At 38.6% G+C, this 12,657-nt stretch overlaps 1 protein-coding gene across 1 annotated transcript in view; it reads right to left on the bottom strand.

Annotated features, from left to right (window-relative positions):
* Positions 1-12,657, bottom strand: part of LOC150091382 (uncharacterized) — a 576,879-nt gene that overhangs the window by 58,454 nt on the left and 505,768 nt on the right. The window contains exon 11 of the mRNA XM_090390158.1: positions 3,743-3,904. Within this exon, the coding sequence (XP_090246284.1) occupies positions 3,743-3,904 (162 nt within the window). The remainder of the gene's footprint in view (positions 1-3,742; positions 3,905-12,657) is intronic.

Genomic DNA, 12,657 nt, shown 5'->3' with positions numbered 1-12,657 from the left:
ATAAATGACATTGACAAAAGGATAGAAGGCATGATGTCAAAATTTGCAGATGAGGTAAATATTGGCAGTCATTAATGATCAGTTTCAAAAAGCACTCCTTCAAGATGACTTGAAAAACTTTATAAAGATGGCCAGAGAAGTGGCAGCTATATTTTAATGCTGATAAATGCAAGGTCTTACACTTGGGAAATAGCAACCCCCAAATAAATTATACACTTGGTGGAGTTGAATTAAAAACAGTGGAGCAGGAAAGGGATCTGGAAGTTACAGGCAGATATGAAGTTTTCTGAACAGTATAAACAGGCAGCCAGGAAAGCTAATGTGTCTCACTGATGATTTATCAAACATTATCCTGTAGAGATAGGGAAGTCATAATCCCTCTATATAAAGCAATTGTAAGAACACAATCGGAATACTGCATTCGAGTATGGAAATCTCATCTGAAAAAAGACATTGATCTCCTTGAAAGGGTCCAAAGACGGGCAACTCAAATGGTGACATCAGCAGGACAACGGTAAGAGGAAAGACTCAGTTTATGTGGGCTACAGACCTTGGAAACCAGGAACTTCAGAGGTGACCTGATTGAGGTTTATAAGCCACTGAGAGGGATTAGTAAAATTAATGAAGGTGAAATTCTCACTGTTATAGAGGATTCCAGAACTAAGGGCTGTAAATTCAAATTACAGCAGTTAAGATTAGATTGCAGGAAGTTTTCTTTTAGCCAGCGAATTGTTGACTGTTGGAAGAAATTGCCCTCACAGGTAATTGAGGCTGACAGTTTGAATAAATTCAACGGTTAACTGGACGGTTAACTGAGTGAGGAGGGAAACATAATTTGTATTTTCTTATCTATTTGTTTTTTTTTTTGTTTTTTTTTGCCAGTGCAGCAAAAGCCTGTGGCTTCTCTGTGCTATATGACAAATACTATTACTATTACTTTGTTCCACATGAAAGACTGTTGTACAAATTGGAGTAGCATGGCATTAGGTACAAGTTACTACTATGGTTACAGAAATGGTTGTGTGGCAGAAGACAGAGGGTGATTGTATATGAGCACTGCTCTTCTCGGATTAATGTTATTAGTGGAATTCCTCAGATTTCAGTGCTAGGCCTCTTTCAATATTTATTAATGATACTGAAGAAGGTATATCAAACTTAATGTTTATATTTACAATTATAAAAGGTTGGCAGTGCGGTTAATGATAGAAATCAAGGTGGGCTGAGAAGCGACAACTGAAGTTTAACAACGATAAATGAAAGGTATTGCACATGGGCCAACAGCAATCCTAGAACAGCATACCAATTTGGTAGTACCACACTCAAGATGGTGGAGAATGAAAGACTTAGGGGTAATTGTATTAACACTGATAAATGCAAGATATTGCATATGGGCAGCGGTAATTGCAAAATAGTGATTCCAATTAGATGGTACTGCACTCAAGTTGGTGAAGAACAAAAGAAACCTAGGGGTAATAGTACACTCCGATAAGAAGTTTTCTGGGCAGCAGGCTTCTAAGATAGCCTTCAGGGTTCTGCCAAGGATATATAGGAATTTGCCAGCAGGGACAAGGTGATTATCCTATTGTACGGTGCAACGGTTAAGAAGCATCTTGGGTACTGCATACAGATTTGAAGTCACATTTTAAGAGGGATGTGGATCTCTTGGAACAAATGCAGAGAAGAGCAAGCATGTTCAACTGGTTCTGTCAAACAGGGCCCACGCTTTTTTTTTTTTTTTGTCAGTGCAGCAAAAGCCTGTGGCTTCTTTGTACTATATGAGTAGTATTAGTAATACTATTCATATAGTACACGTGGCATTAGTAATAACATCTAAATAATAATATCATCTGCATCTTTTCCACATTTCTATCATTAAGCCTACTACCGTCTTAATGATTAGTTACCCACATTATCATCGCTCCAAGAGAACTTGCACAAGTCGACTTGAAAATTGCTGGAAGTAGAGCATATACTTCATTCTCAATGTGTACGATTCATTTGACATCAAAAATAGGATGTTATTTAAAAATGTAATTTCTACATGCTAGTCACTGATGTGACTAGTATCACAAATAGAAATATAAACAAAGGATATTTATTAATAGTTACGGCAAAGCTAAGTAATATTTGACAGGTGCTCCCAAAATATTCCAAAATGAGCATTCGCAACTTTTATACAACAGCTTTGGTAAACACGACAATTATGGCTGCAATGTTATCAGAAGCCCTCAATTTGTTTCAGTTTATCATTTTAAATGGAAAACAAAAGGAAAAGTTCACCAGGTGCAAACTAATATTCAGTTGAACCGCCTCTGGCCCTGATGACAGCAGCACACTGTCGAGGCATTGACAAGATCAATTTCTGAAGATAATCAACTGATAATTCATGGTTCCAAACATGAATTATGGCTTCCTGAAGTTCCAAAAGGGTCTTCAGTTTTTTTCTGGCAACTGCAGATTCCACACGATGCCAACAGTTCTCTATAGGATTCAGGTCCGCACCAGTGTTTCCTGGCCAGCTAACAGCTGTAATGGACCATTCTTCCAACCATTTTTTCACCTATAACAAATGTAAACACATTACTATCGAACCTCTAATGCAGAAATGAAGCTAAAGTAACTGCAGAAGTGTCTACTTACACTTTTCACCCGACGACAAGGAGCAGAGTAGTCCTGAAAGATGCAGTTACTTGGCAGGTGGAAATGGTCTCTGATGGTTGGCAGCAATTTGCCTTCCAATATAGCCAGGTATTCATTGGCATTAAAGAAACCTTTTATAAACTGCAGGTGACCTACTCCGGGATACTAAATGCACCCTCATATCATTTGGCTGGTAGGGAATTTCATTGTAGACACCATACAGTCTGGATGGTATTCTTCACCACGTCTACGGCAAATCGTTTGTTCTCCCATCAGAGCCATTAAGGTTGAATTTCTTCTCATCCGAGAAAATAACTTACTTCCATTGCTCAGTGGTCCATTTGACATGTTCCTTACACCAAATTAATTGGGCTTTTTCACTTTGTGTGAGGAGGGGCTTCTTCTTAGGACGACATGCTACAAGTCCATTTTTGAAGAGGCATCTTCTGACTGTAACTGCACTTGTTACCACTCCTATATGTTCTTCTCATTCTCTTTTCAGCTCAGATGAAAAAGCTTCACGGTTTTTAAGGCATAAGTGCTTTCAAAATGCACTCCTGTTTTGGTGTAGAGACTTGTTTGCATCCGGTTCCTTTTTTCCTATCAGCAGAACCAGTATTCTTGAGTTTGGAAAGAAATCTACTCACTGTTGACTGATTACAAGACACTCTATAAGTAATATGACGGGAAGAACACATCCTTCCCCATGTAAAGCAACAATAGCACTCTTTCTTCGTGGCGCAACTGCATGTAAATCGCCATACTGATACAAGCAAGGAATGACTGCAACTCTTGCAGAGTGTGCTTATATATATCTGAAAGTAACAGCTGATGCAATATTACATCATCGCCTATGTGTGTCAATCTTATCTGATGCAATCTGTAAGGAATATTGCCATATACTTATGTTATTTGGACAACAATTCCAATTTTAAGTGGTGATGCACTTTCTTTGAACACCAGTGTACTATATCTCTGTTCTAGATGACTAAGTCACTTGTCAGTATTGCCAAGAATGATCTCTGGTTTGTTCGTGAATTTTAATTGATTAAAATACATATTATTTAAACTATCAAATACTTTAAGAGGAAATAAAACTCACCCTCTCATGTAAAAGATACCATTTAAGTCCGGGATTTTCAAAGACCTCATAACCTAGGGAAAGCATTACTTCTCCAAGAAAATCATTGCGTCCAAACATATCACTGTGCCAAACTGACAACCACAAAGTCCTGGTCTCAAGCTCACTAATTGTAACCTGAAACTGCAATATAAAAATTTTATACAAAAAATGTTCACCACAATATTTAATTAATGGATTATTTATTTTTGTCTTAGTTAATTTATGAAAGGACAGCTATACACTTCCACACTCTTAATTACTGAGTTCCAAAAATAATTAAGAGTTCTGAGTATGATAGGAAATTTAAAAATCTAATTTCCAATGCCTTCCTTGATATATAACACTGCCTGACATTTTAAAATTATTAAAGAAAATCAAATATATTAACAGATGTGTCGGTTAGGGAGTGCACCTGAAGAAATCAAATGGATATCTGAAGCCTAAATGAGATGGGAAAAAACAGAATAAACTGATTATCAAAGAATTTCAAAACTCACAATCCAAACCTGGAATCCAATAAGCATTAGCAAAGGTATATGATACAAGAAAGCAAGCTTATACAGCTTCAGCATAAAAAAACCAATTCCCATTTCACCCATCCATTCGGTCCAAATGTTTATCCAGTTCTTCCTTCAATTTATTTAAGCTATCAACTTCCACAATGACATATGGAAGTTTGTTCCAGCAATCAACCACCTGCTGGTTAAAGGCAATTTCTGCACTTTTATTCTACAACTGTCTTTCCTCAATATGAATTTATGCCATCTCAAGAGTGTAATCTGAACAAGAGGAACAATCCCATCAGCACTGAACTTGCAAAAACCATTCAAGGCCTTATACACCTCAAACAGATCACTCGCAGGTGCCTAATCCCCAGATGCTGCAATTTGCTGAACTTAAGCCTCTCTTGGTGAGAGCAACCTGTTGTTACCCTCACTAATCTCACTGCCTTTCTCTGTACTCGTTCCAGCAGCTCTACATCCTTCCTAAAATGAGAACTTCAGACCTCTATGCAGTACTCAAGGTGTGGCCTGACCATTGCTTTATACAAAGGGATAATCACCTCCTTATCTCAGCAAGCAAAATTCCTGTATATCATTGACAATGAGCTGATCAGCCAGCCTGTCTTCACTGCTCAGAAAACTTCATATCTGACTGCACAATTACCCCAGGGTCCATTTCATTCTCCACTACCCTGAGTGCAGTATTGTATAGTTCGTACGTTACTCTGGGGTTACTGCTACCAAATGCAGTACTTTGCATTTGTAAATGTTTAACTTCATTTACCACTTCTCAGCCCATCTGCCCAACTTTTCTAGATCCTGTTGCAGTAGCACACTGCCATTAAAGTCATTAACAACTCTACCAACTTTCGTATTATTCTGAAAACTTGGGCATTAAGCTTGATATGCTTTCATCAATATCACTGATAAAGGTAGAACACAACAATGGGGCCAACACCAAACACTGGGGAATCCAGTAATAACAATAGTCCACTAAGAGCAGTGTCCGTTGATTACTAACCTCTGTCTTCTCCCACTCAACCATCCCTTTATCCATAGCAGCAACTTGCCCTTAATGTCACACTGCTCCAATTTGTACAGCAGTCTTTTACATGCAATGATATCAAAAGCTTTCCCGAAATTCAAGGAACTGGATGTAAAATTAATTTTTGCATCCAGCTCCTTTGTGAACACATCTTAGAACCCAATCAAAGTAGTCAAATAAGATTTGCTGTTAACAAATCAATCCTGTGTTTGAAGTATAATTGTGGCCTTGTCTAGATCATCCAGCATTACTTCTTTTACTAGTATCTCGATTAACAGGTCTGTAATTAATCGTGCCGCTCTTTGATTCCCCTTTGAGAATTAGGAATACATTTGCACTTCTCCAGTCCATGGGCCTGAATCTAAGGTTGCTCTCATAATTATGATAGGGGTTTACTTACTTCCTCTGCTGCTTCCCATAATATAACTGGATATGCTTATAGATTCGATCTACTCAAAGTGCCTTTATGTTTAACTGCAACAATTTCTCTTCCATTCATTACAAAATTATTTAGCTCCTGTTAGAGATTGATAAATGTCTGGCATTCTTGACTAAAGAATTCTTCATGTGTGAATGTAGATGCAAAATACTCATTCAGTTTGTCAGCAATCTGAGCAGGATCATTAACAGTTGAACTATCCATATGAAGTGGACCAATTTGATTCATCCCATTCCTTCTAGAGTTACCATAAGTAAAGTACTCTTTGCTGTTTTTCATTGCATCATTTTTGGAAGATTTCTCATAATCTGCCTTCTCTTGACTGACCACCTTTGTGATTTGATTACAGACTAGTTAATATTTACCACTGGCTTCTGTACTGCCCGATAATTTATATGCATCCCATGCACTTTTCTTCTCTTCTACAAGTTAGCATTAGCATAGGCATATGATGCAAGAATGCAACCTTATTGAGCATCACCCAAAAAAAAAAAAAAAAAAAACCCTTTCCCATTTCATCCATCCGATTACTCCAAATGTTTGTCTAATTCAGCCTTAAATTTATTTAAGCTATCAACTTCCACAACAACAGATGGAGGTCAGTTCCAGCAATCAACTACTCACTGGCTAAAGGCAAATTTCCACACATCTATTCTACAACTGTCATTCCTCAATTTGAATCTATGCCCCCTCAAGGTTCTTAATCTCAGCAAGTGGAAATATCCCATCAGCACTGAGCCTGCTCAAACCATTCAGGGCCTTGTACACCTCAATCAGATCACCTTGCAGGTGCCTAGTCTCCAAATGCTGTAACTGACAGAATTTAAGCCTCTCCTGATAAGAGAACCCATTTATTCTCTCACCAATCTTGTTGCCCTTCTCTGTACACATTTTAGCAACTCTGCATCCTTCTAAAATGAGGTCTCCAGACCTGTACACAGTACTCAAGGCCTGACCATTGCCTTATAAAAGGGGATAATCACCTCCTTGTCTCTGCTAGCAAAATTCCTATACTGTATATCATTGACACAAAAAAACTCCATGATATGCTCTGGCAGGACGTCTTTGCAGACGTCCTGCCAGAGAACTTCATATCCGACTGCACAATTACCTCCAGGTATTTTTCATTCTCCGCATTCCTGAGTGTAGTACCACAGTTGGTACGCTCTCTTGGGTTACTGCTACCCATATGCAGTACTTTCATTTGTCAATATTAAAATTCAGTTGCCACTTCTCAGCCCATCTACCTAACTTTTCTAGATCCTGTTGCAGCAGCATACTATCTTTACCATCATTAACAACCCTGCCAACCTTTGTATCATCTGCAAACTTGAACATTAAGCCTGATATACATTCATCGATTCCATGATTAATTCCCTGAAGGCCTACATTGTTAATAAATACACAAAACAACAATGGGTCCAGCACCAAATCCTGGAAGACTCCACTAATAACATTAGTTCACGTAGAGCAGTGTCCATTTATTACCACTCTCTGCCGACTCCCACTCAACTATCCCTTTATCCATTGCAGCAACTTGCCCTTACTGCAATACCGCTCCAATTTGTATACCAGTCTTCAGTGTGTGCAACAATATCAACAGTATCAAAAGCTTTCCTGAAATCCAAGTATATGATATCAAAATTATTTTTTGCATCCAGTTCCTTTGTGACCACATCGTAATATCCAATCAAATTGGTCAGACAAGACTTCCCCTTAAAAAACCCATGCTATATATGAACTATTACTGCAGTCCTGTCTAGGTGATCCTGCATCGTTTCTTTAACCAGTGACTCCATTATTTTCCCGAGGACAGAAGTTAAACTAACAGGTCTATAATTATTTGTGTCACCCTTTGAACCCCCCCCCTTGTGAATTGGCATATATCCAGTCTATGGGGACCTCTGCTGAATCTAAGATTGCTCTCAAAATTATGGCTAAGGGTTTGCTTACTTCCCTCGCTGCTCCTTCAATATAACTGGATAGATTCCATCTGCCCCAGGTGACTTTTTTTATGTTTAACTTTAACAATTTTTCCTCCGCTTTGCTCTCGATTGTTACAAAATCATTTAGCTGCCTGTTAGAGTTTGGTAAACTTCTGTCTGCCCCCTCCCTTACAGAATTCCTCATGTGTGAATATAGATGCAAAATAATCATTCAGTTTATCAGCTATATGAGCAGAATCATCAACAGTCGAACCACCAACATCAAGTGGACCAATCTGATTCATTCCCTTCCTTCTACAGTTTACACAAGTAAAGAAATCTTTGTTGTTTTTCTTTGCATCCATTGCCAATTATTTCTCATAATCAGCCTTTGCTTGTCTACCCTCCTTTTTGACTTGATTACAGACTAGCTTATATCTGCCATAAGCTTCTGTGTCACATGCTAATTTATAAGCATCCCCCGCATTATTAATATCTGCCACAAGCCTCATTAGTTCATCTGACATGCATTTAGGCCTAAATCTTGAACAGTATTTCTTAGTTGGTAAGAAAAGCTTAGTAGCTTCCATGATTAATTCCCTGAAGGCCTACATTTAGAATTCACTGTTTTTACCATCATTAGTTGATCCCACTGTATAGAATTCAAAAAGTGCCTGAGATAATTGTAGTCACCTTTATGAAAACAAAATCCTTCCCTTTACGGTTGATAGTAGTTACATCTTTAAGTAAATCCCACATCAGTGGTCACTGTCATCACTGTCACCTAGTGGTCACTGTCATCTGACTATGGTCACTGCCTGTGATCACTGTCACCTAGTGGTTTCTTTATCTGCACATTCCTAATGTATGTGTCATCACTGCTGATAATCAGATCAAGAGTATTATCCCCTCTGGTTGCCCCTCGAACATGTTGCTGTAGAAAACATCCTCCAATAAATCCACAAAAGTCTTGCTAGCATGTGAGTGACCAACCCACAAGTTCCAGTCAATATCTGAAAAGTTAAAATTCCCCATTACAAGACATTCTGATTTACTGGCCCACTCTTTCTCTGCACAATTGTTCGTTGTACTCATCAGAGTCATTAGGGCTATAACACACTCCTCTCATTTTCCCTTTCCCAGTGTTTATGTCACACCAAACTGACTCAACATTGCACTGTCAACTTCCTCCTATCATGTCAACTGGATGCACTTCATTAGATTTTATGTGTTTCTTAACTAACAGCATAACATCTCCTCCCTTGTCTATCCTTTCTGTACATACAGTAATACCCCGACTTACGCTACCCCGACTTACGCGAACTCGGAGTTACGCGGTTCTTGATTTTTTCGTTTGGCAACGCTGCCGCCCACTATCTTCAAGGTCGTTTTTCATATGTTATCAATATACGGTGCGACGGCGGAGAATGAGAGCGAAAGATGAACAAAATTCAACTTTGCTGCTTTTATGTTTTTTATATCAGTGAAGGGGAAACACATTTCACCATAATAACGTAAAAACCAACACAATTCCAACTATCGGTATAATCGCAAATGCAATTAGATCGAGTTTACTACCAGTTTATAACAGATTTCACTAGCAGAAACGCAACTGGATTTTTATTGTTTTATGGTAGTAACCCCTAGAAATGTGAGGTGTTAATAGTGTATCTCTGCCTTTATGGTGTTGTTTATTCAGTTGCTACATGCGCGCAGCTTTGTTTATGCGTATCAAGCGTGCCTCCTCGTTTTGTAATTGTGCTTTATTCCCTAAAAATGAGTAAAATACTTAAAAGGTGTGAAAAGGAAGCGTCTTGGTGAAGACACTGCAGATTCAGAGAGAAAAAGAAAAGCAATTATCGATAAACAGAGGCGGACTGGATCAAAAATTCTTACCCGGGAAAATTTATAGTGGCCTCATACTATGGTTTATGGCCAAAATCACACTGGCCCACCGGGGTTTCCCCGGTAAGGCTTATGGCCAGTCCGCCTCTGTCGAGAGAAAAAATATGAAATTGTGAAACGCTTTGAGCAAAATGAAAGACCATGTGATATTGCACGTGCTACAGGCCTAAATGAAGCAACGGCGAAAAGCACATGACAATTGCAAACTTGACAGGTTGAAAATTGAAAAGGGCTCAATTGTAAAGGGCTTAAAAATTTTAGAAAACAGACTCCAACGTAGAACGCGTTATAGCTACAAAGCAAGGAATAAAAAAAATTATTAGCTTGCTACGAAGAAATTCTGCGTGAAAAAACAGAACGCGCTGTGTCGTCAGACGAATTTGTTAGATTTTATGAAGCCATCGACATCGAAATAACTTTTTAACGTAAGTAATTTGTTTTTTAATACATATTTTGTATTAATATGTATAAAGAACTGCAATTTTATTAATATTTTTCTTCTAAACTAGTGTTTATGTTAGTCCTTGGTCCCAATTAAGCAAAATTTATATGTATTTATATGCAAAGTTGTACCCCGACTTACGCGAATTCGACTTACGCGATTTTCGTCGGACCCACCTATCGCGTAACTTCGGGGTATTACTGTATTGTACTCCCCAAATTCCAATTCTAAACTGCTTATATCTGTGTGACACCATGTCTCTGATATTCCAACAATATCTGCCTTTGTATGCCTTGATCAGCACTTCAAATTCATCAAATTTATTTACTATACTTCTAGCTTGGTTATTTGTTATTTGTTTTTTTTTTTTTTTTAGGAGCATTAGCAACTAAGGCCATATTGCTCCGGGATATGCGGTGGTCATTCCCTGACCTTTCCGCATCCTCCGTATTTGGTGGTGACGGGCTCGAACCCCGGTCTAATCAAGAAGCATGTGCTACGCACTGCTGCTCCTTCCCACCTGGTATACTTCTTCTAGCACTGGTGTACATGCAAGTATACATCTACCTGTTCTTACTCTTAGTTACCCAACACAGCATATATATTTATTTTTTCCAATGTGACTACCAGCAGCTCTTGAAGTCCACAGCAACTTGCTCTCTAGACTGCTGCTTGTTACAACAGAAGTATCGCAAGAATCGCTTCGTCTCTGCCTACTGTGAATTTTTTACTCTGTTAATCCCCTCAAGCTAACAGTTTTCCGAGCCACCTAACATTGCCTCGATACCATTAGCAAATATTCTTGCACTCTTTCTATTTAAGTGTATCCCATACCTGTAGAAGCAGGTCTTTCCTGTTAGCAAGCACAGACCATGCTGAAAAAAATTCTACCCCATGAGCCTTGCACAATCTCTCCAGGGCCGAATTGATTGACAAGGCTCTCATCATATACTTCCTCCTATCATGTCGGGGCAGAATTGTAGATACTTTCAAATTCAACCCTAGCACGTGACTTTTTTTCAGTGTTGACCTGTACTTGTTAAGTAAATCTGCAGATCTCTTACTTTTAAGGTCATTAGTGCCAATGTGTACAACAATATCACTTTTTATATCCTTAAAGAGAAGTGGGAATGAGAGTAGCCGTGTGCAGGCAAAGTTTTTATGGCTCAGGAAAATAGAGAAGTTTTTTCTGTTTTATTAACTTAAAATGGCACATTAACTTATTTTCTAAAGTAGCTTTATATTTCTAGTTACGATACTTAGTTTAAATTTTAACTTAGATAGAGATTTTGTAGGTTATTGCTTAGTATCAGTAAGGGTATCCAATCCACGTGTTTTACAAATTTTGCAGAGCTGGTGAACAGGAAGTTTTTTAGCTATATTTAGCTGCTTTATTGACTAATTGTTATATTAAATTATTTTCTATAAATAGCTTATAGACCTAGTCAAGATCCTTGGTTTATTATGAATCGAGACCAAAATTTTGAAAGTTAATTAATACTTAAGTGTCCTTAGATTTACCGTTCGTAACTTGCCTTACAAACGTAACATAATTAATTAATACATAACTTGATATGGAAGTTATATAAAGAAACTCGAAGATAATACTTGATACTGAAAAAGTATATATAGATATATAGTATTACAACTGTTTTGGGATACAAGTTTAGGGTTATAATTTTGTACTGAAATTTAAATTTTATTCAAATTGAATCGAAATCATGACTCAGACCAGAGCAGCAAAGAAAAAGGCTCAAGCTAAATGGAATGCTGTGGCTCGAGGGAGAACTGACGGGGGCAATTGCCCTCTGAATCACAGCCTTTTAAAATGCACTGCTTGTTTGATGTTTGTGGAGCAATCAGGTACGGGACATGATATTGCCAAAGGGGATGTCTTTGTGTGTGCGCGATGTAAGGAGTGTGAGGAAATGAGGCAACAATGCAGCGTTATGGGCCTATATGAGAGCTTGAAGGACAGGGTGGATGCCCTCGAAGGATCTACATTGAGGTGCCCTTCAAGCTCTCAGCTGCCCACATCAACGCCAGAGCTTGCACTTGATCATCACACAACACAGCGGCAACCCCCAAGGCAGAATGCACTGGTCCCACAGGAACTAGTAGTTGTTGGTGACTCTATTGTCAGGGAAACGGGGAACATGCTATGTAAAAAGGATAGATGGAACAGGACCAGGGTATGTCTGCCAGGGGCAACTCTATTGTCAGGGAAACGGGGAATATGCTATGTAAAAAGGATAGGTGGAACAGGACCAGGGTATGTCTGCCAGGGGCAAAGTTTGATGATGTTGTAGAGCAGATATCATCTTTTAAGGGCACAAAAGGTGATTTGTTGTACACGTTGGCACTAATGATATTAACAGTATGAGAACGACGGAATTACTTAACAAGTACAGGTCACCACTGAAAAAAGGCCGTGAATTAGGGTTGAATTTGGAAGTGTCTGTAATTCTGCCCAGCCACGATAGGAGGGAGTATATGATGAGAGCCTGGTCGATTAATTCGGCCCTGGAAAGATTGTGCAAGGCTCAAGGGGTAGAATTTTTTTTCAGCCTTTTCTGTACTTGTTAACAGGAGAGACTGCTTCTACATGGGATGGAATACACTTAAATAGAAAGGG

The sequence above is a fragment of the Mastigoproctus giganteus genome, chromosome 1 (genome assembly GCF_048544385.1).
Source record: "Mastigoproctus giganteus isolate SK-2022 chromosome 1, ASM4854438v1, whole genome shotgun sequence".
Classification (NCBI taxonomy): Eukaryota; Metazoa; Arthropoda; class Arachnida; order Uropygi; family Thelyphonidae; genus Mastigoproctus; species Mastigoproctus giganteus.
Note: the sequence above shows the minus strand (reverse complement) of the source record. Positions and strands in the feature narration are given on the sequence as shown.